General features: G+C 40.8%; 1 protein-coding gene across 2 annotated transcripts; it reads right to left on the bottom strand.

Annotated features, from left to right (window-relative positions):
- Nucleotides 1–233: 233 nt before the first annotated feature.
- hbs1l (HBS1-like translational GTPase) lies at nt 234–26,216 on the bottom strand. 2 transcript variants are annotated; one of them, XM_034234047.1, is made up of 18 exons: nt 25,881–26,173; nt 25,206–25,271; nt 24,834–24,962; nt 24,397–24,648; nt 13,415–13,523; nt 12,713–12,933; nt 11,674–11,839; nt 10,967–11,084; nt 9,609–9,755; nt 7,341–7,415; nt 7,099–7,216; nt 6,530–6,598; nt 6,321–6,425; nt 5,236–5,326; nt 4,983–5,091; nt 1,889–1,989; nt 1,278–1,422; nt 234–1,185 (listed from the first exon to the last, which is right to left on the bottom strand). In XM_034234047.1, the coding sequence occupies exons 1-18, from the start codon at nt 25,921–25,923 to the stop codon at nt 1,174–1,176; spliced, it is 2,076 nt and encodes a 691-aa protein (XP_034089938.1). In that variant the 5' UTR covers nt 25,924–26,173; the 3' UTR covers nt 234–1,173. The 2 variants fall into 2 exon arrangements, with proteins under 2 accessions (XP_034089938.1, XP_034089939.1); XM_034234048.1 differs by lacking the exons at nt 234–1,185; nt 1,278–1,422; nt 1,889–1,989; ... (9 more) ...; nt 12,713–12,933; nt 13,415–13,523 and adding an exon at nt 20,519–23,024 and having other exon boundaries at nt 25,881–26,216.
- Between the last annotated feature and the right edge of the window lie 1,743 nt (nt 26,217–27,959).

Raw genomic sequence — 27,959 nt, 5'->3', positions numbered from 1 at the left:
TAAATCTCTGACCTATTTTCCCTTCGATGTGCATTCTTTTTTTTTTGGTGCTTTCCACTCCAGCGGTAACAACCCCAGCCGTGTCACTGTCAAACCCGACAGGAAACTATCACCTCTACATTTTCATTTCTTACTTTACTTAGCGTATGTATTTTAAACTATCAAGAATCCTCGCACTTTTTTTTTTCAATTGAATATAAAGTTAACACTGAAATCAAAACTCAAACCACAGATTACTGACGTCATGTTCATTTTGCATCGTCCTCCTTCACAACACCTTCAACAACACATGGAGAAATCAGAAACACAGCTGCTCTTCTTCATTTAACCAAGTCTTTCAAAGAAAAAACAAAACACAGATGAGTACTTCAAAAAGCATGTTGGTGCTTTACTGTGGAAGCATTTCAAGTATTTTGTTAACTTAAATTAGACATGTGTCTTTGTCCAGTGGTGAAGATTTTAGTTTCCCCTTTTTGCTCACAAACTATTCTCGCTTGGTTAGAGTGAACTGTGTCCCATTGGCTATGTTGTATGAGATGTCAACATACTATGGTAAAAATAATATCTAATAACTTAATTTCATTTGTTCATCTCTGTCTAAATAAAAAATCTCAGGAGGGACTTATTATGCAAAAAAACTGGGGTGTATATCCTCATCTTAACCTTTACACGAAGGAGAAATCTGGACATCTGTTACAGAAGAAAGAAATGTTCTGCTTACACCACAGCTGATTTGTTGACTGCTCTAGTTTCAATAGTTGTTCCAACAGGATTCATGCTTTTTCAGTCAAGAAGAGGTTGCTTAGAGGGAAGTACAGTGACATAAATAACTGTGGAAATCTCCTGTTGGTGAAAATGTCTTTCAAAGTCGGATTATATTCTTAATTTGGCCTGATTTTACTAAAAAACAAAGTCAGACGAAAATAAATCTGAAGTTATGGGGTGGCTGGGTAATGCGCCTGTTTGTCGCAGGAGGCTGGATCATCTTGCCGCATATCCATGCAGTTTGGTGTTGTTTGGAGCAGTCAGTCGGAGCAGCTGGATGGAGCGGTGGATGGATGAAAATGACGCTGAGTCCCTGAGGGACATCTGTGGAGGAATTGCACTTTGTCTCTGGCTGCAGGCAGCCTGTAGAGCAAGTTCAGACCCGCTCTGTGTCCATGGAAACGCTCCTCATTCTTTGATCTGCCGTGGAAAAAAGAAAAATCACGCTCGTAAATAAAAACAACAGCACACATCTGTATATTGTTTTTGTCCTTCGATCATTCCCATTTTACCTCAGTGACGACCCCTGCAGCTATGGTGGAGCCGACATATCTGAGCATGAAGCGGCCGAGTTCCTTGTAGTCTTTGTACAGCTCTAATGCCACCGGCCTCTGCGTCTGGATCTCCACGATGGCATTCATACCTTTACTCAAACACCTGCACAGCAAACAGGAAGTGAGGATAACCTGGATTTTGTCCAATTTCTAAGAATTATTACAAATGATTATGTTTTATCAAGTATATATTTAGAAGGGAACACGATGCCCTTCTTGGGGACATTTGAAAGTTGTACAAGGTGACTATTGCAGCACACAGTATTAGAACTACTGTGTACTATGCATTTATATAACACGGCTTAGTTGAATACTTGATTCTGATTGGTCAACTTGGAGTCTTAGCCGTTGGTACGCAGCGGAACTGACTATTATTTTTTTAAGCGGAAGCTATACCATCATTTTGAAATCAATAAAATAATTTAGAATCAATGTTGTGAGTCAAGTCATTGGTTTATTTAGTATTTAACCGTGTAATAAGTGGGATAAAGTGCAGCGAGGAGGTAATTAATACCAAAATAACACCTTCAGGGTCCACCTCGCATAATATTGATAAAATCCACACTCACTTTGGTTTCTTCTTGATGACGTCGCCGCTGCTTTTGTGTAGAATACTTATCAGTTTCCTAATGGTGGCTGGCTCACTCACTGTTTGGTAATGCAGCAATACCTACACAAACACAAGATTAAAACACATGCACATTAGGGATGTTAAGATTCACCGATTCGCATCGGTGCACCGGCATAAACGTTGAAGATGCGAGTGCACCGGTTGAAAGAGTGCACATCGGCTACAGTTTGGGTTGAACTCGCGATGCATCGATTGTAGCGTCTTTGCATCGGTGAAAAAACGATTCATTCATATAATATCCTCATCCTATCAGCACTCAGCAGAGACAATGTTTGATCTTTGCTTCGCACTACGGAGGCCGAAAGTCTCAGATATCAACACACATGGAAGTCGAAGAGAAAGAGAAACACAGCGCACCGAAAAATACCTACAAATCAAACGTTTGGCAACACCTCGGATTTTTCAAGAAAGACGGTCAACTTGAAAAATCGCTCGCAAATTGTAAACGATGCCGTGCCGCTTTAAAGTAGACAAGTAGTACGAGGAACTTAGCGACGCACATAAAGAGGCGACATGGGGTCTGCGGCTGAAAAGTCAAACCTGAAAGTAAGACATAGTTAAATCACTCAGTGAGGTGTTCTGTCGGAGAGAGTGGTGTTTAGTTTACAGCAGCCTGTGACTGCCAATACTACACTGAACAAAAATATAAATGCAACACTTTTGTTTTTGCTCCCATTTTTCATGAGATGAACTCAAAGATCTAAAACATTTTCTATATACACAAAATAACCATTTCTCTCAAATATTGTTCACAAATCTGAAAAAATCTGTGATAGTGAGCACTTCTCCTTTGCCGAGATAATCCATCCCACCTCACAGGTGTGGCATATCAAGATGCTGATTAGACAGCATGATTATTGCACAGGTGTGCCTTAGGCTGGCCATAATAAAAGGCCACTCTGAAACGTGCAGTTTTGCTTTATTGGGGGGGTCTGGGGGGGGGGTCCGAAAACCAGTCAGTATCTGGTGTGACCACCATTTGCCTCACGCAGTGCAACACATCTCCTTCGCATCGAGTTGATCAGGTTGTTGATTGTGGCCTGTGGAATGTTGGTCCACTCCTCTTCAATGGCTGTGCCAAGTTGCTGGATATTGGCAGGAACTGGAACACGCTGTCGTATACGCCGATCCAGAGCATCCCAAACATGCTCAATGGGTGACATGTCCGGTGAGTATGCTGGCCATGCAAGAACTGGGATGTTTTCAGCCTCCAGGAATTGTGTACAGATCCTTGCAACATGGGGCCGTGCATTATCATGCTGCAACATGAGGTGATGGTCGTGGATGAATGGCACAACAATGGGCCTCAGGATCTCGTCACGGTATCTCTGTGCATTCACGATGCCATCAATAAAATGCACCTGTGTTCGTCGTCCATAACATACGCCTGCCCATACCATAACCCCACCACCACCATGGGCCACTCGATTCACAACATTGACATCAGAAAACCGCTCACCCACACGACGCCACACACGCTGTCTGCCATCTGCCCTGAACAGTGAAAACCGGGATTCATCCGTGAAGAGAACACCTCTCCAACGTGCCAGACGCCATCGAATGTGAGCAGTTGCCCACTCAAGTCGGTTACGACGACGAACCGGAGTCAGGTCGAGACCCCGATGAGGACGACGAGCATGCAGATGAGCTTCCCTGAGACGGTTTCTGACAGTTTGTGCAGAAATTATTTGGTTATGCAAACCGATTGTTGCAGCAGCTGTCCGAGTGGCTGGTCTCAGATGATCTTGGAGGTGAACATGCTGGATGTGGAGGTCCTGGGCTGGTGTGGTTACACGTGGTCTGCGGTTGTGAGGCCGGTTGGATGTACTGCCAAATTCTCTGAAACGCCTTTGGAGACGGCTTATGGTAGAGAAATGAACATTCAATTCACGGGCAACAGCTCTGGTGGACATTCCTGCTGTCAGCATGCCAATTGCACGCTCCCTCAAAACTTGCGACATCTGTGGCATTGTGCTGTGTGATAAAACTGAACATTTCAGAGTGGCCTTTTATTGTGGCCAGCCTAAGGCACACCTGTGCAATAATCATGCTGTCTAATCAGCATCTTGATATGCCACACCTGTGAGGTGGGATGGATTATCTCGGCAAAGGAGAAGTGCTCACTATCACAGATTTTTTTCAGATTTGTGAACAATATTTGAGAGAAATGGTTATTTTGTGTATATAGAAAATGTTTTAGATCTTTGAGTTCATCTCATGAAAAATGGGAGCAAAAACAAAAGTGTTGCATTTATATTTTTGTTCAGTGTAGTTTAAATGTCTTACTTACAATTGTAAGCAGTTATGAAAGACCTGTTTGTGAAAGTTTATTTGTATTCTTTATTGTTCATATAGAAACCACTGCTTTCTGCTCACTGGTGAGTTAGCCTCAGAATGAGTGTTAAGCACATCAGGCTGGCAGCTGTATGGGCATTGCACTATGGTAGTTGTTATTTGCACATTGTTAATCATGGGCAATGCATCCTTAAATGGTTTAACTGTGAGGTGTTATACAATTGTACTTTACTCTGGAGACAGAGAACACTACTACACTTGTGAAAAGGCCAGTTTGTAAAAGGTCCAAGTGTTTTTGTTTTTTTAAGGTAAAAAAGAAACAGCATAATGGGATGCGCATTACTAGTAGAGAGAACCAAATATGTAAATCACTTTTTTGTTGATTTATGATTTGCTGCATATGAGGAATACAACTAAATCCTCTGTCGTAACATATTGAATTGTATCATTATTTTGCATCGTGTTGAATCGCATCTTATCGCCCCGAATCGCATAATGTTGAATCAAATCGTATCAAACTGTATCGCAATAGGGGTGAATCGTATTGAATCTCATCGCTCGGTGCTTCAAATGTATTGTTAATGTATCGTATCGTTGGCAACGTATCGAGATGCGCATCGCACTCAGTGATGGAGATGCACATCCCTAATGCACATAGAATCAAATAGACACAGCATCCAATATAGATGCTTACAAAAAAACAGTTGGTTTATGACTGTGTGTTTGCTTGCACTCACTGGGAAGCCTTGTGTGATGGGGACCTCGATATTGAAGAGAAGGATCCGGGCTCTGAACCGAGTACACACTCGTACAGGCTCCTTGGGATCACAGAACACATAGCCCACACTGGAAGGAAGCAGTTATCACTAAATATGCAGCAACATGTGGGCAGACCAGACATATACATAGCAGACATCACTAGTAAATATGTTGTGTCCAAATCAGACCCTTAAGCTTATATGAAATACACACTGGAGATATTTTTTTTACTTGATCTTGATGATGTCCATGCCGGTGACCGTCAGGCTGACATGGTCTCCTGCTGCAGCCCAGTCTAGAGGCTCATCGTGAAGAGTGATACCTGCAGCAAAAACACAGAGTGTAAGCCCCCCAGCAGCCACAGGATGGCAGCGTGTATCACCATTCACTCAGACAACAACATTCAGAGTCACAAAAAGGCGCACTCAGATGGTGAGTTTGTAGCAGATGTCTTATTTGCTCAAAAACTTGTTCTGCCTGAGAGAGTGCCTTATAACATATAAGACTGCATTCTAAGTGTATTCAAATGTTGTGACTAATTGCATTGCATTTACGTGCATGTTGCTTTTTTTGCTGTTAGATGTTGACTACATTTAGAGTGACACAGGTAGGTCCAGTCCAGTGTATGTAGATTTTAAACTGGTTTGATTTTAAGCAAACTGGCTGAACAGGCATTAGTCAATATGACATGTTCTGGGAAATTAAAATTAGCCTACAATACTGACCTGTGATGAAGGCGGTTAAAACAACTTTTACTACATAAATAAGCAATATGAAAATATTCTCAACACATTTTGAAAAGTGTTTTATAAACACAATGTACACAGCAAAGCAAAGGAGATTCATTTACAGTAGATGTGGGAAGATGTGCCCTGTGCTGGTTGTTCTTCTTTAATATAATTTGTAGTGTATTTTGGGGTGAAAAGACATTTCAGAATCATTCCTGACCTAAACTAAAACTGGACCAATATGGAAATGTTTTTAAACAGACAAAAGTGAAAAACTCAGCTCAATACTAAACAGTTGTGACATTTTGAACACAGTCCAAACCTGAAACAATACCTTGTGTGCTCAAACAATTAGAAAAAAGATTAGTCTTTACACCAGTGTAGACGCATCCTTGCCAGCATCTTAGCAGTTCATTGAAACTGCTACTTGCCCTCATGACTAATATGTTTTTTGACATGGTGTTCGAAGTTTTTGTGTGCCCTTTTCTCATTGCCATCTATGAAGACAATTCTGTAGGATTGCATGAAAGTGAAACGTGAACTACCAAAGTGAGCCATCATCCTCATATGGATTTATTTAATACACACCTTTGACCGTGCAGGTTTCATTGGGGGGCATAGCCAGTATTCTTTCTCCGGTCTGAATGTAACCGGCCTCGATCTTCCCGGAAACACAGAAGCCTGAACCCTGGTCTGGGAAGAAAAAAATGCACCGTCAGCTTTAATTTAGAAAAAGAGAAAGGAAAAAGGCCATGCACACATTCCCATAAACTGCAAGTATGCGTCAGTGACTTTACCTTTGAACACATCGGAAACGCACAGTCTGAACGGTTTTTCTACAGATCGCTGAGGGGCTTTGAAGGCGTCTTCAGCAGAGATGGAAAACAACAGAGGACAAACAAAAGAGGAAGAACACAATGAGATGGAGAAAGTTTACATAATATTACCAGAAGCCTTGTAACCAGTGGTGGTGAATCATTTTCATTGTTACTGGACGAAATGTGCTTTAGGCGCCTGATTGGCCGTTAGTCACAGCGCTGACCGTAACCCATTCACAAAACTCTGAAGAAGCATCAACAAGTCGATCAGTGCTGCCGAGTCAGTTTCAAGTAAAATTCCACCCCAACATTTGTAAAAAAACAACATGGCTGTGTTCAGCTTCAAGTCAGCCTGTCTGGATTTAAAGCACCATAACATTCTTAGAAACATCTTAAATCACTTCTGTGAAAAGGTGTTTTTTGATCATATATTTTAAAGAGACAGATGATGAAAACAGGGCTGAATTACAGCTTGTGCTAGTATATATCTTTTTAACATTTTCAACAAGTGTCAAAAGGCGGTGAATGCTTTAGGCAGCTTGCATTACCAATCTGCTGCATCAGGCTGGGGCCAGAGTACCAGGATGTGAGCTCTGACACTGAACTCCTGGTGGTGAGGTTCTCTCCTGACAGGCCGCTGCTGGGGATGTAGTAAACATCAGAGTCCTGGAAAAACACGTTAACACTTGATCAAACAAAAGATAGGAAATACAAGAAATTAGTTAATATATCGATACAGAGTTGCTCGTTATCCTGAGATGTAGGATTGGCTGATTTGGTTCCAACTCACCTTGAATCCTGCCTGCTTGAGAAAATGTCCAAGTTTGGAAGTAATGTCTTGGAAACGCTGTTGTTGCCAATTTACCTGATTTGAATATACACATAAAGAAAAAAGTAAATACAAACAGAAAGCTTCCCCTTTGGCACACATTGCGGAGAGAAATGCTCGTGGTTATAGTAAACAAAAAGACACAAATGCAATCAAACACACACACGGTTCCCTTAGGCCTTCTTTTCTACTACTAACATCGTAAGGTGGCAAGTCTTTAGAAACAGGGTTAATTTCTTTCAGAGCAACATCTGTGAATGGTAAACTATGAATCAGCTTTTTGCCCTTATGATCAGGGCTGCACATAACTGGTGCGCAGGTGCACATGCGCACCTCCGCCAAAAAAAGAGCACCGGGTCATTTGAAAAAAGGCGCATTTGCGTAGCAACATTGAGAGAGAGAGAGGAGTGAGAGAGGAGAGAGGGAGAGAGAGAAGAGAGAAGACAGGAGAGAGAAGAGAGAAAGATATTTGCGAGTTGCATATGAACTCAGGGCCGGCCCGTAGCGCTGGCGTTGATGTTCGCCTAGGGCGCCAGATCTGGGGAGGCGCTGCGCTGGCAGCTCTGGGAGGGAAATAAACATTTTTGACTGTTGGTGCTCATCCTAATTTTCGGGCTTGATGTAACAACATTCATAATTAAGTAAAGGTAACACCCTTTTCACCCCGGTTACACGTTTCATTTGCCCTGTACGATGGGCGCTGTAAGTGATGAAAATGGGGGATGTTGGCTTATCTGCTCACAGCCAAAGTGCGAGTGAGCGGGGAGCGAGCGAGGGTGCACCGGTTCCGGCGCTGTTGTTATTAGAATCTGGTGCTAGCTGCTCTAACGGATATAAGAAGAAGATGTTTCTACAATAATGTGGAGGGAGAGTCCTCTCCAGTCAGACTGAGAGGCTGATACTACAGCTCAGTGAGGTAAAGGACTCTTGAGTGTTTAGATAGTTAACTTTAGTCTAAGTTGTCTCAGTGGGTCTCAAAGGGTTTGATCACAATTTATGTAAACACATATTTCCAAGGCACTCCTTTATAATTATTGGGATAAACAGGTTTTAAATCATTCCAATGTATACTATAGGACAGTAAACCAAAAATATCCTTTAAAACTGGAAAGATTAAAAAAAAATGCATAAATAAATAAATGTTAAGGTAAAATAAGATATGAACAACAAAAATAAAATAAGTTACATTCATTTGTTATTGGCTATGGTAGGTTATTGGTTATGTTCACATACTTATTTGATTACATCCACTTGTCTAAGATGACAACAGAGACTTTCGACCCAAACCCAGCTGTTGACTTGTGGATGCAAGCAGCTAATCGCAGACTCAACCAGAGAGGAAGTAGTAGGCCTACATCATCAGCTACCATGTCTGACAGAGAGCAAGGCAAGGCAAGGCAAGGCAAGGCAAGGCAAGGCAAGGCAAGGCAAGGCAAGGCAAGGCAAGGCAAGGCAAGGCAAGGCAAGGCAAGGCAAGGCAAGGCAAGTTTATTTATATAGCACTTTTCAACACAAGGCAATTCAAAGGCATTTAAAATCAGTCATTAAAAAGAAAAGCTAATAAAATAAACATTAAAAGAAAAAATACATGGATAAAAGTTTCAGTGCAGTCTAAGATATGAATAGTTCAATTAAACATTAAAAGAAAAAGTACATGGATAGGAAGACAGTGAGGAGAACAGTCAGGAGGGTAGTGATGACAGCTTGTAGGATTACTGGTCGTCCTAATGTTGTCTTGTGTTCACCTCTGCATGTGTGTTCAGTGTTCACCTCTGCATGTGTGTTCAGTGTTCACCTCTGCATGTGTGTTCTGTGTGCACCTCTGCATGTGTGTTCTGTGTTCACCTCTGCATACATGTGTTCTGTGTGCACCTCTGCATGTGTATTCAGTGCCGTGTGTCTGGCAAATAAAGACCCCCTCAAAAGTTACGGTTTAAGTTTATAAAGTTTATAAAGTTTATTTCATTTTAAGGATAAGCACCAAGCAACATCTCCAGGTGCTCCTTTGAGAACCAGGGCAAAAAAGTGATGTGCACCCCTGCTTATGATGTAATTTAAGACATTCTGCTGCTTGCCTGTGTTTTACTGTTTAAGGGGGGTTTGTGAAGCGCATTGCTTTCATTTTTTTCAAACTTTCACCTGCAATAACATCTCTATATATCTATGTGTTAAACAGTCAATCACACATGCTTCCCCACTGTGTGTCACTTGAGTGCAGCTGGGTCTGACCTGGTCCATCTTGTTGACAGCGACAGCGAGCTGAGTGACGCCGAGCGAGCGCACCAACAGGGCGTGTTCTCTGGTCTGCCCCCCTGCCTCGAAGCCTGCCTCAAACTCCCCCCGGCTGGCGTCCACCACGAGCACCGCCACGTCGGCCTGGAGAGAGATGGGAGGGGAAAATAAGAACTGCGTCCGTCTGTTTCCAAACCACACTCATAGGTACATAAACAGCTGATGTCGGAAAAACTAAAAAGGTGTTCCTGTAGTCTTTAGCCGGACAACTAATACTGCTTAAATGGAAGAAGAAAACAAATCAGACCCCTTAACCTATGGATTAAAAACATTCATCATCTGATTTTGTCAAATAAATTGCTATTTCACAAGAGGATGTTCTCAATAATGTATATCAAACTATCTGTGATTAATTGCATTTTTCTGACTATAAATACCAATAATAGGATGTTAGATACAATTGTAAAAAGTCAAAATGAAGTTATATTTTAAAACAGATACAAAAGATGAACTGTTCATGTTCCATGTAAAGTCTGAAGTTCATCAGAACAATAATGCATTCAAACATTTAAGCAATAACATTAAACATGCATGAAATCAGTTTCTTATTTTTTACATTATATTATCTATATATCAAATGTGGGTTTTTCTGTTTTGACCAAGTGCTCAACAGGAAGGACAGGTGAGCTTGATAAACACGTTACTGGTAAACTGCAGGCTGTGAAACCATCTTTAACATCAGAGTAGGTCACAATACTGCAGCAGAAAACACTTAGTCACTACATGACGAGTCTGCACTGAGGACAGTCATATGGTTAAAAGAGAAATTACATTAGTGGCTCAAACAGGGAGAGACAAGCACACCCATGGTGCAAAAAAAAACATTTTGACACCAACACCCAAAACCGCACGAGTTATTTCAAATCCCGCTGACGGGTGTGGCCGGGTGATGGTAAAGGGAAAGGATCTACTTTAATTAGGGGAAGTTTATTTAACCAGAGAAATGCATTACATACAATGCGCACTGGTATGTAGAGTATGGGACTGTACGTATGCGTGTAGCTTTCTAGTTTTTTGTAATCATCTGTTCCCTGCTCCTCTTAGTCTGTTTTTGTGATATTATAACATTCATTTCCATCCAAGGCATCAGAAAACAAAACAAAATGCTAAAAGATCCGACTTATTTAGGTTGTTAACCATACTACACACTGGGTTTCTTTCACTGCGCCAATTCTATGATTCATTGACTGTTCCTCTAAACGTACCAACACCTTGTGCTGATAGCGATAGATATCTCATTTCCTGTGTGGGTATATGCATTGTTCAGGCTGCTTGAACACTTATATTTGAAATACCTGTGCAGCTCCTGTGATCATGTTGGGGATGAAGTCTTTGTGTCCGGGCGCATCCATTAGTGTCACCACCTTTGAGTCCGTCTCAAACTTGGTCATGCCCACATCCATCGTCACACCTCTGGAGCAAACACAGATACATGAGGGGGCTGTTTTTCAACAATCACTTCACCCACAAAAAAAAACATTTCTCACGTGTACACACTTTCTAGTAGAAGTTAAAGTAAGGCTTCATTCTATAAATGAAACAATGAATTGGATGTGGATTGACTGCTGAGCAGTTGGACTTCCTTTTAAGGTCATGTAGATTTAAACCCTCAGCCAATTTCAGTTCGAGTGCAATGTCTTCCAGTGGGCGAGGCTTCCGTCCAGATGCTTTTTTTTATTACGCATGCGCTTTAGAAGGTACTGATTAGGGAGTACAACCCAAGTCACTTTCTGTTTCTGGCTTTTAATGCTTCTCTTTCTCTGTTATTTAAAAAACAGACGGCAAGCATCGACATCTACTAAAAAGCCAAAAGATTTGTTTTTTTCTCATGGATGAGGGACATATTGTTTGACTCATGATTCCTTATCAGTCCAAGCACACAACAGGAAGAGACTTCAGTGAGGTAATCATCAAGTGTTCCTGTCTCGCTGTAATCAATGTGGCAACAGGGAATTGTCATTTCCCTGTTGTGTCTGTGTGTAACTTCACGCTCTAAATGTACCTGTCCCTCTCCTCGCCAGTTTCATCCAGGACCCAAGCATAAGCAAAGGAGGCCTTTCCCGCCTTCTTGGACTCCTGCTCATACTTGTGCATGGTGCGCTTGTTGACGTTGCCCAGCAGATAAAGCAGGTGGCCCATCAGAGTGCTTTTACCTGCATCCACGTGACCTGCACAGAAGGATAATGTAGTCATGTTAGAGAGAGATAAAGAGAAAAAGGAGCTCAGTGTAAGATAGAAGACACCAGGGAGGGATGAAGAGTGAGGACAGAGGAAGAGTGTAATAAGAGTGATAAGACAGGTGGAGGAAGAGAGGAGATAAGTTATTGCAAAGGGCAGCCACAGCTGGTAGAAGGAAGAAGCTGCATTGCACAAAGGGAGGTTGACAGAAATGGGAACAAGGATGGAGGGTGAGAGGGGGAAGGGAGAGGGCCGTGGTATTTCGAGAGGTTTCGCAGCCTGTGGGAAACTAGAATCATCTGCACTTCTGAAACTACAGAGTCACTTATTCTGGTCGAACTGAGAATGAGAGAACATGACTTAGCAACTGCACTGGTCTGCAGTTCGCCTCATTTTCTACTACTAACATTAGACTTGGGTACAAAATGGCGTAGATTCACACATTTGGGGATGTGGTGGGAAAAATTGAGAGCTTATTTTCAATTTTCTTTAACAACAGATATGTTGCAATGTCTGGACAATTAGATATGCTGAAAGAAACTATTTGAAGAAGAACATTTTTTTTTTTTTAAATGTCTAGAGAAAGAACTCCACCTAAGTCTCTAGCTTTAGTGTTTAATGTATCAAAAAGTCCAATAATACAACAATGATAGTTGTACTTGTATTTTGAATTAACTCAAACAGCACTGTTTCACTGTAGGTCAATATGTAGGATAATAGGTGTTAAAGAAATAATGAGAATAATTTTGTTATAATTTTGTGTGTGCAGAATCTAATTGTGTATCCCTTGTTATTGGTCTGATCCCTTAACGTGCTGATTTAAAATTCTAAAGTACGAGTGTCTTTATATATTTGCCTCCTACCTATAACCACCAAATTTAACAGAGGTTTGCCGCCCTGCCTCTTCTCCAGTTCTTCCTTGATGTTGATCGTCTGCCGGGCCTTTCCAGAGCGTCCCGGGGTGGAAACTGTGGAGGGCTCGTCTCCATTTGAGCCTTTAGATGGAGTCTCTGGACGCTTGGGCGTGGCCTCGGAGGCCGAGGCTGCTGTGGGGCGTTCAGGGGTCCCGACAACACCGTTCACACTTGAGGGGAGAATGTGGAGGAGTTGAATCACAATGAAACACAGCTCATCTCTGCGACTATATAACTTTCATGTTAAATACAACTACTATTATAAAAAATGGGGACATTGCAGAAGCTATGGAAGGTTAAAGGGAAAAGACTTCACTTAAATACTGTGAGGAAATGTTGAATGTAGTTAATCTATTTGGAGAATTGTAAGCTGTACTCTGCTCTGTATGTGCTTGTATTGTATTTTTGTTGAATTTGTTGATTTGCAAATGTAATTATATTCTTGGTCTGTACTTTAAACTTGTAACTGCAAACTTTTTATTTTTTTAGCATCATTTTGTAATCTGCCATATGTCTAATGTTGGGGAATGTTCGGCTGTGTTTGTGTAATGTGATAAATGTAAAAAAACGATAAATAAAAGACATTCATTTTCAACTTAATTGCTCTGCATTGTTTAATGAGAATGTTGTGTACAGCTGTGTGTTAGATACCTGGGAACATCGAAGCCCATGGTCTGCTTCTTCCCTGAGATGGTCATGCGGGCCACTTTGGGGACGACTTCAGAGTCCAGTTTATTGTGGGACACGTCTCTGCTTTTAGCTACAAGGAAGAGAGAAATACAACTATACACTTGCTCACAAACAAAGGCAATCATGACTCACTTTGGCCAGTACCCATGACATGAGAAACATATTTTCTGATTCAAAGAAGGCAAAGAGAAATGACCTTCAAGGTGTGATAAAGGGTTTACATGGCTGGCTATCAGGTTGATGTTATCTCACATAATCTGGATAACACTGAAAGCTTTCTCATGCTAGAGTCTCCAAACAATGTATCTGAGTCTCAGTAAAGACAATTATTGTATAAAGACAAAAAGAAAAGTAAAAGCAGACTTTCACAAGTCCCTTTTTCTTGTTTGTTACACTTTTAGTCAGTGTAAAAGCACCAAATTAAGGATTTATCCAACCTGATTCTCAATATTGTGGCTGTTCTAGCCCTGGGAATAAAGTTATTTATAAATAAAAGTGATAATGCATCTCTATTGCAGCAAAATAACGTATGACTAATGGGGATTTTCCACCATATTTTTTTGAAGCAACACATGCCTTAGAAAAGGTCACATACTGTAAAATACACTGTAAATTAATATATGTTGATTTAGACAGACATACTGCAATGTGCAATGTATAGTTTATGAGTACTTCCCTTGGCATAGCTGTTTGCCCTTACTGGCATAGAGTACATATTTTTAGGTTTAGGATATGATAAAAATCAGTTGCACCTTGAGCCTCCATTTATCTGACGTACATATTGTGCAGCAGGGAGACGTGTTGAGGTCATTGCTTTGTCATCCCAGTCCCGAATGGCCACCGGTCCCAGTCATATCACGCTGCTACTGATTCATTTAGACTGGGCTGCACAGCCAAGCCTGAGCGCCTGAGTGCATGTGTTTGGCACTGACGTCCTGGTTCAGAAAGGGTTAATTTCAGAAGTGGCCGTTGCCTCCCGTCTCCACGTAAATAGAGCAGGGTGACAGAGCATTTCCCAGAATGAGTCTTGGTGTCAATTTAGCAAGTTCAGCAAGTGCAGCTCTGGGGGTGAACGCTTCAAGTAAGAAAAGGCTTGTTTGTCAGGAATTGTCGCTTTGCCTTTACATTTTTTTGTAGTGTTAAAACAGGGCAAACACCGACACTCTCCTCACTGATACAATATTTCAGTCATAGGATGTTTATCAAGGAAGAAAAGTACGAACAATACTGCTGAGAAGTTTCATTCGTTCAGGTTTAGAAAGATATTGTTCTATATTATACAGGTTTTAAGCATGCATTTAATAAAGCTAACTATTCTTATATTCACTCTTGTATGCTTCATGCAGTTTCTTCATCATAAAAAATACCCTGAGGGAAAATGAGAGGAAACTAGATTAGATTATTAATGGACTTTCTCTAACCAATCCTTCTCTAAATGACTGGCTCTGCGTTAGAAAAAAACCCCTTCATTCTGAAATGCTGATTCACAACTGAGGCAGCTCTCTGCACCCAGAGGAGTCTTTATAGTTTATAGAACAATGACATTCACATGCTGCTGTGATACATCTTTTAATGGGAGAGGGGGACAACCAAGGCAAAGCTTTAAAGATATTCTCAATAAAAGTTACACGACACAATTACGATTGATACATGTTTTTCTACAAAGAACAGCTTTAATGCTCCCTAAAGTTTAAACCAAAGTCTTCACTAAAATCTGCACAATCGCTGTCATTACATGGCCTGCAGTCAGCGGCGACATGAGATGGAAAAGTTCTCTCTGGGGAATTTTGCTTCTTCCTGCAGCTGGAGCCTTTTCATGTCCTTCGCTACAGTGGGGTTTCTACCACCTGTAGCTAACTAACAGCAGACAGCTTGCAATTCACTTCTATGGAGAATCAGCTGTGCATAAAATGAACTCATTAGATCACATTTAACACAATAGAGTGGTGCAGTGATTACGTATTTTTGTAAACCAACTCAGAAGTTGGCATCGCAAAAGCTCATGGGACAAAGAGTCAATGGATGTTGTCTAATGGACTTTGGGATATTGTATAGAATAAGATCTGTTCACATGTTTATGATACCAACACATTTTTTTCAGCAGGATTATCTCCACATATTACCTCTACTTTTCGAACAGTCAAAGCGTAAAGACAATAGCCAGAAGTAAAAAGCTAACGTCATGATATCAACTACTTCACAAATGCATTATATGGCCATGGTCCTATTTGACCACTTGTTAGCAACCGCCTTTTTTTAGACATGTAAAAGCTTCAGACATTCACCAGTGGGGTATTCACTGCTATTAATATCGTAGAAATATATTGTAAGCTTGTTTTAACCACAGACCTTATTTCAGGCACCAAAAACTCATTAGAAAAACGACTGACTTGACGATGGAACCTGAAAAGGGCTAAAATGCTAACCCATTACGAGGTGTAGGGCCCTGCACCACACTTTAAGATCATTAGGATAAGATGATTAAACACTCACCTCACCTAATTTACATGTTAGAAATAAACCCAAACATATAAGCGAAGCATCTGCATCCCCAACAAATAATCATTAAGTAGCAGAAGGATGTTGCGTTTACTTTAAGATTCAATCACCTCTTTATTTTAACCTGGGGAGAAACTGACAGCAGCACCCTCGAGGTCTTTAGTGATAAACAACTTTTTAACAACCAGAATTGCTGATCTGTCCAAATAGTGTAATAGCTCCGCAAACAACCCGAGCCTGATCAATTCTTTTAGGCTGGCCTAGGGGCAGCTTTAAGGAGGGCGGCCTGAGCACAGCTATACAGCGCAATCAGGTTGTGAGGCTTGGAGCAGGATCTCTTAACACTGTTACGACTGGCAGGTAAACAGTTGGTTTCCTCCCATCCAGGATTTATCTGAAATACGGGACCCTTGCGATGACTAAAGAGTGTGTGAGTAATTTGTACACCTTGGCCTGAGGGCCCAACTGAGCACCGGATAAGAGGAGTCCGCCCAGGATATGCAAATACAAAACCTCCCCTCCGTCCAAATACTGACACACACACACAAGTAGGCAAGCAAAACTAAAATAGCTCATGTAAAGAGTGCAAGAGCAGGTTATTGGGTGATTGACAGGCTCCCAGGGCATGGTAGTTGTTAAAGTGAGCATAAGAGACCAAAAAGAGCGATGGAAATAAATGCAGTCAGATAGTATACCTTTCAAAGCTTCCCTGTAATGAACTTCTTTGATGGCCATGACAATAGAAACAAAATGATATCTGAAAATATGTTTTGGATAGAGGCTCCCAACCACTTGAGGCCGCTAAAGGCTATAAAAGACAATACATTTTTTAAGACATAATTCAACTCTTCATAGATCTCCTGGGGGGGTAAAAGTGAGCGTGGGGGGCACGTTTTGACTCATGAGAGCATTTCATCTGGGTCAATATGTCTTTAAAAAGTGAGCTGTGCCAACAGAGGGAAACGCTCAGGGTAGGAATGTATGACCCCTTTTCAGGATGACTCGCACACTACCATCTACTTGGCAGACTGACGCTTCAGTCACAGCAATATGACTGAGAACTCTCACCCGCGGCTTACAGATTTCAAAATAGAACTACTGAAGGATTTATGTCTGACTTACAGCACGATAACCTTAGTGTAAAGGTCAAAATGAATAACAAAGTCAACCAATTTAAAGTATGTGGTGCTTCCCTTCATCTTCAGATCTCTGCTGAAAACCTACTGATATAGTCCAGTGCTTGCTTTAGTTGACAGACATTACTGCACATCGGGGTATAAAAAGATATAATAAACATTAAGTCTTGAGCTTTCAAGAAAGACCACCTGTAAGCTGGAACAACTTTATCAACTATCTCAAGTCATTGGTGATTATACTGTGATGTTGATTACTGACGTTAATGAAAGACGTGTAATCATCGTCCACCCTGATATGAAGACAAGATACCCTCAAGGGCACATTGGAGAATATCTTGCCCCTACGGTGTCAGAATCAAGCTAAAAGTCAAATATATTTGTTAAATATTTGTTGGTCTTTTACTTATCCCCAATCCCAAAATGACTTTCTTTTTCTCTGTTTCAAGCTATTAAAGACAGTGTTAATGTGTTATTAATTGTTTAACAAGTTTACCTTTGCTAGGTGTGAAAATGAACAAATTGCCATAATATTGCAAAGGTGATAATCTAACAAAAGAAAGTTCCTTAATCTCAATTTCTCCTCACTATAACTTATTATAATCGGCCAGTGGTGATTGTAGGGACTCATTTCAGTCAGCACACGCTTAACTTCCAACTTCAAAAGGCAACTGCAAATCAATAAAAAGGTGAGTTCTATAATCTACAATGCTCCCAAGTGGACACAAAAACATGTAAAACGGACTAAAATACGATAATGTTGGACTTCCATTGATACATTGTTTGCTGTGATAGAACTTTTTTTTTTATTCCGGCTGCACAGCCACAACTTGTAGATGATAAATGAACCAGATTGTAAAGCGACTTTGTATGCCTTCATCAAAGTAATGTATTGCTGCTTTATAGAGCCCTTTAAGATTGTATGTGCCTTGCAGAAACCAAATCTTATATTTCTTTGTAATAAGAAAGCCGCTTCTTTCCATTAAAGAATGCCATTTCTCTCTTGTTTTCCTGTACATATATCACACCACAACAAAGTGGTGCTATTGATGGCATGTCAATCCAAATGCACGCACTGTCTTTGACCACTTGTTGTGAATTAAATGGTATTTTCCAGTATTGACACCACATCACAGCCACACTATGTTTGTGCAACATGTACGCCTTGCAGAGGTGCAGAGCCTGTAAAGAAACACAATGATTTGATCTGTCAAAGCCTTTGACAAAGCTGTGAAAAGTCTTGACATGATCAGATTTTCCTACGTAGGTGGTGTGTGAGACACAGAGCGTAAAATGATCGGTTGCTCGGTGTGTGTGCTTGGGGTGACATTTTCTCCAAGAGTGCAGCTTCCTGCTCAAACCCACACACTGGCTCGCCTTAAGAGAAAAAAAAGACAAAACTGTTGCTGGACAAACCCACTTGTTAATAACTTATTCAATTCTAGATTTTCACAACTAAGAACGATGAAGATACATATCGCGAAACTTGAACCACAACATCTCTAATAGACATTATTATTTCCAATCATCATAATCCTCCCAGGACTTCACATACACTCAGAAACCTGTTAGACGTCTAATGTTTGACTTGTCATTATTGCCACCATCTGCTTTGTAATATCTAACACTTCCCTCAGGCACACAGACATTTGGAAACCCTGAGGGTCCAATCCACTCATCTCTTTAGCACCTGTATAAAGTTTACACACATCTACACTTTCACAACAATGAGACAGACAAAGAACATAACATAACAAGACTGTGTATATAACAGCTGTTAAGACATGTTGTTAATATCTACTAGGGCTTGTTCACATTTGAAGCCTCTTTTGAGGTTTTTAAATGAAGCTTTGAATGTTTGTCGCCATATTTTATTATGTCATCATCCTAAAAAGATCCCTCGAACAAAACCTAATTTAAAGGGGACCTATCATGCAAAATGCACTTTTTTATGTCTTTTATACATAAATATGTGTCCCCGGTGCGTCGGGGAACTCACGCAGCGTCAGAAAATAAAACCCTCTCTTTTCCTCCGTACCCAAATCTTTTAAAAACGGGTGTACAACGAGCGGATACAGATTTGCTGCCGATATGACGTCAAATCGGCAGCGGACCCACAGAAAGTTGTTCTCAGAAACAATGCCTGACGTGTTTTGGACGTCTTTGTTTACATTAGCAAGCCTCGCTAACACTCAGAGCTAACCTGTACTGAAGAGCACATGTGTTTAAAGCAGGAAATACAAAAAGGAACTCACCTTGTGATAAACCTGCAAGAGAAAAAGCATTTGAGCTCCATACTATTTCAGAAATAATCCTTGATGTGGTTTAGAACAGGATGACATTTTATCACAGCAGGATTTTACTTTATCTCCGGTAGAATTCTGATCAGGCATTAGCTCCGCCTCCTTTTCTTCTTTTTTCAAGCTAAGGACTCAAAATCTGTGTTTCTCTAACAGGGCTTCAAAAGAGGGGTATGAGCAGTATGAGGCATGGCTACAATGGGTGATCTGTTTGGTATTTTAAGCAACAAACTTCACAGACATGTTTTGTATAGGTATGGCCCTACAATATATGTTTTCAATATAGCATAATAGGTCCACTTTAAATGAAGTTATTCATCTAATTAAATCAGTCTTTTTTTAGTAAATCAAATATATTTCTTGTTGGAGCTATTATGTTTGTGTTAGATTGTCCCATTAGTAGAGGGGTGTGCGGCAAGTAGGCCAGACATTTTGTTGGATTAAAGCAGAATATTTCCTAGATGAAAAAATGCTATCTTTTATAATGTTGAAATTTAAACTTTAAATGGTGTGGAGTTAAACATATTTGGTTAGACTAATTGGAAACAAACCTACGCAGTCACCAATATAATCTCATTCTACTATTAGCACAAAACAAATAACATAAGTGTCACCTGTTCATTACGCAGAACGAATAACCATGCAAAAAGAGGAAGCTGCACAGCATTAGAATATAGATTGAGAATACAAATGAGGCTTCCAACTATTTGGTACAGCCCTATTATAAACCAACCGGTACTTGTCTAATCGTAGGTGTTAACCATGCTTTTCTTAAAGGACCAGATTCACCATGCAAACCAATACCTTTGACTCACACAAAAAACGAGACATGCCACGAGCCCTGGGCCAACCTTAAAAAAAATGCATACAAGATACAGATTATTTTTTTTATATTTAATTTTTCAAATTGGCATGCGCTTGTTTCGACTCCATAATATTGTATGGCCAATAGTTTATCTTGAAATATAGACCTACCACGGTATAAACATAAATACTCAACTCATTTTAGATCCAAAAAGGGAATGGAGCACTATTTTAACTGGTTATGTCAAATAGGTTCAATACAACAAAGATACATATTTACACTCAGACACACAGAAGCAAACCCAAGCACAACCAGAGACACACCCAGAGACAGGTGCTTTCAGAGCATGTACAATCAGTCATCTTTATTTCAAAATTTACAAATCCTCTGGCAGAGTGTCATGACACACCCAGTGTAAAATAAACTCATTTGTACATGGTAATATTAAAAGCTTGTTCTAAGAGCAGGTAAAACCTCTTTCACCTCAGCAGTCAAGTCATTCATTTTCCATTCACTGCACTCTTATATGACACCGCTTCCATTCAAAGTAAACGTATTGCTTCAATGTCAAAAATTAAAAGTGTTCACTTGTCTGTGTGTGTATCTGTGGTGTTGTGTGTGCATGCACGTGCATGTGTTTGTTCTCGCAACCCCATGGGAAAATCTCCAGGTGTTCTCCAAACCAAAATGTCTACCCCATGATCTAAAACACAGGCAGCAGTAAACCAGAACAATGGTTAACTGATCCATATTCCAATAGCTGCAGCACACCTGCAAACTAAATGAACCTCTTTTTCTCTTTTGAGGGTTCATGCAGATCAAAACTAGAAAAGAGGCCGTGCAGTAAGAGATGCACATTCTCCCTGGCTAAGAATAAACTACTTTCCACAAAAACAATTGATAAAAAAGCCAACTGCCATATAAGCGTAGAAAAATAAGACTCAAATTTTAAAAGTTTAAAAAATACTAATAGTATTTAGAAACAAAATGCCAAGGAGTGGTTTATCCTGCTTGACTTAAAAGACTATTGTTGTTCTTCAAGCAGTCAGACTTGTCGTTTGAATCTTTAAAAAAAGAAATACATTGGCTCTTTAGTAATACTGTATCTATGAGGCAGTGATCGGCAGCGAGTTCCGTTGTATTGTTGGTCCCAAACGTTTCTTTAAACAACACCACTAATAGTGGGACACCGTTAAAACGTTGGGTTTAGTTCCGTTGGTGGAGGAACTGCCAAAAAACAGTTCTCATCCCAGTACGAGTCAATTTAGCACCAACCTGGAGACTGAAGTGCTTTTCATTTCCTCCTCTCCTCTACCTGGTGAAAGCTTTTGTATGATTAGCACGGACAACGTCGTCAGGTGAAGGCGATTCGAAGCCGAATGGTACAATTGGCGAGAGTGGTGAGTGCGGCTCCTCGGATTTGTCCTGTGATTCACACAGGAAGGCCTGGTAACCACTCCCTGTCCTCTGAACTCGTATTCCTCCCTTGGATATATTAATCATCCTCTTCCGTTTTCTGCGGCCTGGAATCGACAAAGTGATCGCAAATACTGATGGTTGTGCAAAAACTGAAGGATCCAGTCCTGTGGCAACAGAATTTGGAGAAGAAGGTGAAGGGGGGTCGCTGTCGAAGTGACGAGGGCTTGCTCCATCCGACTGGGCCATGAGAGCACTCAAATCAATAGCATGCTTCATCTTAGGTGGCCTGACGCTTTGGTGGTATGGTTTGTGGTCGACCTTATGCCTGGTCCCACCCTCTGCAGTACTTTCTGCTAACACACCAGCCCTCTCTGGTGAAAGGAGAGAGCTGAGGGGGTACTGTGACCCATTTGAGGTGGTTGAGGTTTTGCCTTTGTGTTCAGTCGCCAAATGTGTCAAAGAGGGCAGCTCAGAGATGCCAGGTGGGTGTTTCAGTGCATTTGCTGGAGATTCACCGCTGAAGGGTTGAGGGGAAACAAAGGAACTGTTGGTTTGATGCTGCAGTGCTAGCTGAGACATTGACACAGTCCCAGAAACAAGGCCTGCAGGAGTATTGTTGGTTTGTTTAGGAAAGGGGAGAGTGTTTGCTGTTTTTTTAGTGCTCTGCGACTGCGATTGAATGAGCGTATCTTTGTTTTGGTGCTGTGAAGCGAGCCCAGACAGGGATAGTTGTGTTGATGCAGCCATCTCCTGACACGTCGCAGAAGTTACGCAGCTCAGGGGAGTAGGAAAGGAGTTACTGAGGGTCGGGCTGCGGTTTGAATATTCCTGGATTAAATCAGCCAAGGATGGGCTTCCCTTAGGATCAGCCTGTTTGGCTTGGCCTCCAATCGCAACTCCCACTGAGGGCTGATTGCTCAAGAGGACAGAACTTAGACTCCCAAACCCAGGAGGAGCCGCCAGAGAAGAGCTTGCAGTTGTTATCTTGGGGTTGATTAGCGACATACTACTGAGGGAAACTGAGAGGAGGGATGGAGCTGGGCCTTGAGATGCTGAAGTCATGTTTAAAGATGCCAGTGTTCCCAATGAAAGACCCTTCTGATTGGACATAATTGACGGAGGTGAATTATGTCTGATGGCGAGAGCACCTAATGAGGGAATTCCAAAACCTCGCCCTGCGTCACCTACTCCTGTCGCCTTACTCTTCTGCTCATGCTCAGACATAAGTTGTGCCAGACTGGCAATACCTGAACCCCCGTTTTGATTGATAACATTTAGATTTACAGAGCTGCTAACCACAGGGTCAGCCTTATATTGCGGTATGAGGTCACGCAAAGCACTTGCTTGCGCATGCGTTTGTTTGAGACAATCAGTCTGGGGTTTGTGTGCATTGGATGTAATGTCTGTGTGGGCTCCTTACCTTACAAAAGCCAATTAGAGTTGTCGAAGAGAAGAGACAGGAGGACAACAGAACAGGAGTCAGATGAATCATGCCGGAAATAAGAGGGAGAAAAACAGAAGAAGGCACTTTGTTAAACAGTTGCATCAGTGAAATTAGTCATTGCACACATGTTTTTATAAGTACAATACAATGAACATCAAGATAAATTCTTACATTTGGGGTGTTTTTATTTCGCATAGCGATGTCTATTCAAAACGATCAAATTATTGACACAGTCGGTATTCATTATGAAAAGAGGTAATTGATTATTATTCCTTAAAAAAGGGGAAATAGATCTTTAAAGGTGGGGTAGGTAAGTTTCAGAAACCGGCTCGAGATACACTTTTTGTTATATTCCATGGAATGCTCTTAACATCCCGATAGCAATGAATATCTTAAGTGCTTTGACAAAAAATCCATAAAAAAAAATTAATCTGTGGAAGCCGTAATACTGTAAAAAGCACGACCAATCCGTTTAGCCGGCCCGGCTAAACGGATTGGATTGCCGCCCTGTCTGTCAGCCTTCCATCTCGTGCACGCACAAATGTATCTCGTGCCCTCATTGGGCGTGCATTGCGCGTTCATGTGTGATGGAGGAGGTGCTCTGTAAGGAAGTCTGAAGGAAGGGGCGGATTCTTTTCGGCTGTGTACTTTCAAATTTGAGTGCACTCGAGCCGGTTTCTGAAACCGGCTCGAGATACAGTTTTTGTTATATTCCATGGAATGCTCTTAACATCCCGATAGCAATGAATATCTTAAATGCTTTGACAAAAAATCCATTAAAAAATGTCATCTGTGGAAGCCGTAATACTGTAAAAAGCACGACCAATCCGTTTAGCCGTTGCCGCCCTGTCTGTCAGCCTTCCATCTCGTGCACGCACAAATGTATCTCGTGCCCTCATTGGTCGTGCCGTCATTGGGCGTGCATTGCAGCAGTACTTCAATGACTCGCCAGCAACAGGCGGCCACTTTCACCAGTCTGCTGACGTCATGTGCGCGTTCATGTGTGTTGGAGGAGGTGCTCTGTAAGCAAGTCTGAAGGAAGGGGCGGATTCTTTTCGGCTGTGTACTTTCAAATTTGAGTGCACTCGAGCCGGTTTCTGAAACGTACCTACCCCACCTTTAAGTGGCTACATGAGAAGAAAATAAAAAGTAAACATAAATTAATTTCATAAGAAATATATGAATCTTTTTTCCGTAGTAACTTTATCAGATCTTGTGCTTTGTTTGACAAAGTCGAAAAAAATGTCAAATGTCAAAATTAACCATTCTCTAATTCACAGCGGATCATTGATCACAACCCCTGACTCATAACATTTTCATAATTTGATCTGGTCCAAGCGTACCTTTCTCAGCGACGGCCTCTTTCTTGATTCTTTGTGGAAGCGGCGCTTTCTCCTGGCTTGCTATTGCGGCTGAAGCTGTCTCCTCATTGGTGCTTTTGGTAACCGGGGCTGTCTTAGCATCTTCAGAGAGGACTGCATCCAAGGCCTTCTGTGGGTCAAATCCACAGCTTATGGCTGCCTGGGTCAGGACTGAGTCTTGCACTGCATCTCCCAACACAGTCCGCATATGGTCCAGACAGGAAAACAGTTTGGCTATAAACAACAACACACACATTAGACAGACATTTCATTAGCAATCCAGAAAATAAATAATACATTACATTTTTTTTTATTTTAACAGACATTATGTCTTCAATGAGCACATTTTCAAGAACAAATGTAAAGGTCAGACAATCTCCATCATCTGTCAGACCGTTGCAGGGAATTCATAATATTACCTTGATCAAGAGGGTCTAGGTTGAGGCTGACGGTAGGGGACATGGGTACGTCATCTTCATATTCTTCCTCTTCCAACGGCTGCTCCCTTGGTGCTTGCCTCTCTTGACGTGAGTAGATGAACTGATTTGCTGTATAAAACACAAATACCTTATTGGACACTTTAAAAACTAATATTTATGATACCGGGTTAATGCTGCAGAATTTAAACTAATCCTTTATTGAAAGATATTTTCATTAATTGAAAAATAACTGTTATCTTTAACTGTCATTTTATTTTACAAATCATGTGAAACAATGTTCTTACAGATTAATCTTGTCCATTAGCAAACATATCCTTGCTGAGCTATAATATTGGTTCCAATGATACTAACCTGTTGCTGGTGATATGCAGTAGTCATCATCCACAGACTGTCCATACACGTCATCATCGTCAAAGTCTAGGAAAAATAATTAAGATTAAAATGTTTTCCCATTTTACACAAGCATAGATATATAATGCAGTAGAAGTACAGATAATGAGTCATTGTTACAGCTGTCACTCTGCGTGGTCAGCAACTTTACAGAATGTATAACAAACAGTAAATCGGGAACGAGTTAATCATCTCTATCAACTTCACTGTATGTTTTAGATATTATTAGGCTTAATAAATGAATAAGGTCAGGCAATTTCAATATACCATATTCAATAAAGTAGCAGAAGCTTGTAACGTTTATTTCAAAACAATGGACAGCTAGCCTGTTAGCGAAGCAGTCAGATAACGTGAACTTTTATAAAGATGATTAGTTATAGGCACATCACATCATGTTTTAACGTTGTAACCTATCTCCGAAACCTTGATATACGTAGAAAACAGTATTAAAGAGCAATGTATCTTGAGAAAGAGGCCAAGTGACACGACTGCAATGTTATCTTGCCAGCTAAAGTAGCTAGTATTAGCCGCTAAAGCTACAATCAACAACAGTACATGTTAGCTTAGCAGGCTAACGAATTTGAGGCCTTGTCGTGACGCCTAAATGGTTAACAACACCTAGTTGAGGGTATCTACCTTCATCGTAGTTATAACCTCGAACATTTCTGTGCCGAGACATTTTGTTTAAGTTTCTTCTCTCGGCTTGAGCGTAAATGTGTTTCGGCTCACAGACTGTTGTGACATGTGTCTCACTGCCGGACTGCCAATGCTACTGCCGCTGCGGCTGGTGCTGCTCGGTGAAAGTACAACAGCAGGCACTCAGATTGATTCTGAAGCCCGGAAAAAAAACATAAATTAAAACTGAGGTATAAAAACGAATTTAATTTCCAATTTTGGTTTTCTGTGGCTCGATGGTTAGCAACCTAATTATTAAATAAAATAAAAACTTGCTTTCAGACAATTGTTTTGTTTGCTGCTGACGTAACTTCCTGTTGCAGTTCCCTCTAATGCGGCCTGAGGTGAGGATCTCCCCAACAGACTTCATGAAACACCACACTGTATGTCAGATATAAAGTGAATTCCAATCAGTTGATTATTGTAGAGCTTTATTTTATCAGCAGTCAACTGATATTAGATTTAGGGACAGAAAAGTATGAAGGACATGAAAAGTATGAATTTATCAAAAATCATCAATGTAATGCTGTCTTGGTTAATGGACGAGGAAACACTTGAAATGCATATTTGCCATGTCTAATTCATTTGAAGAACAAAGACAAATTAGTAAAGAGATGTTCCTCTCTGCACAACCTTAAATAAGATTTGAAGAGTTCAAATGAAATGCAATGAAATTAGATGACGGTGTGTCTGCACAAAATACATTGCCAATCCTGATTTTGAGGTGTGAATTTCTAAACCATTTATTGTCAAAGGTTATGCCTTATGGTTAGAGATCAACCCATCTGAGCCCACACTCTACACACCTTACCCAGACACAAACACAATAAATGACATCATTTTTTCCTACTATCTTCACAAGAAACGTATAGCCTACCACGAAAGGGAAGTAGGCTACTTGTTTTGGTGTACATGTTTATCTCTGACTTGGTTTTTGCATTTCTACATGTCCTATACAGTATGTTCACATGCATAATGTGAGCAGCAGGTGTGTGCATTTGTGGTTTTTGATAGATTATGTTGTCCTGATCTCATCTAGTAACCTGCGTGCCGACGAAAAAGAAGAAGATGAAAATGTCATAACATAATCTGATATCAGTGATAGGTGAAATATGCACTTGCACATCTGCACCAGTGAAATTGAATATGAGGTTTGGGGTGTCACCCCAATCTAAAAATAGAGCAGAAGGAAGAAAGACGTCTGCTTAGGTAATTGTAAAAACCTTTTCACAATGAATGGCTCATATTACAACCGGCAATTTGACAAGAAAAGCTTTAATTGAAAGGAGCAAGCATGTAAAAACATGAGGGGTACATTCATATCAGGAGTATTTTTATTTTATTATTTATTGTCGCAAAATGTCACCTTTCGTTAAGAGTTTGCGTCTCTTTATGTGCGTGTTTGGTGTGCGTGTGCCTCAAAGTGGGTGGAGGTTTCCCCTCTAAAATTCCACTTCCTGCGTTTTGAAGTCTTGGTTGCACATCTACATGTCAAAATAAACAACTGCACGCACAGAGAACACATGCACTCACAGGTAAACAGACACAAACATGCTCACGTTACAGGGTCACACAGGTGACAGAGAGGGAACTCTTCCTTTGCATCACTAAAATGTTTCTAGGACACAAAACCAAAAGGCGGCAAAGAGCAACTGATATGTAATGGAAATGCATTATGTTCCACTAGAAGCTCAAGCTGGCATTACTTTGGTTTAACAAACCAAAAGTCTCTAGCACAGTGATCATCAGCGATATGAATTTGATGAATATGTTTGTTTCTTTATATTTATTTATTTAGTCTTTCTGCTTTGATAATTTAATCCCATTTAGAGATGAATTAAGCATGGGTTACTTCTGGCTAAAAGCCGGGGTTTCATTCCACACCTTCATAATGTGGTCACAGATTTCACGGAAAGAATGAATCAGTGGCGGGCGAGGAGGATATCTTAGAGAACTAATGTTGTGCTGATTAGATGTATTAAACAGATGGATGGACAGATTGCTAGAAGAATGAGCGGATCAGTGGATGCATGCTTTGTT

The sequence above is a fragment of the Gymnodraco acuticeps genome, unplaced genomic scaffold, assembly GCF_902827175.1.
Source record: "Gymnodraco acuticeps unplaced genomic scaffold, fGymAcu1.1, whole genome shotgun sequence".
NCBI lineage: Eukaryota > Metazoa > Chordata > Actinopteri > Perciformes > Bathydraconidae > Gymnodraco > Gymnodraco acuticeps.
Note: the sequence above shows the minus strand (reverse complement) of the source record. Positions and strands in the feature narration are given on the sequence as shown.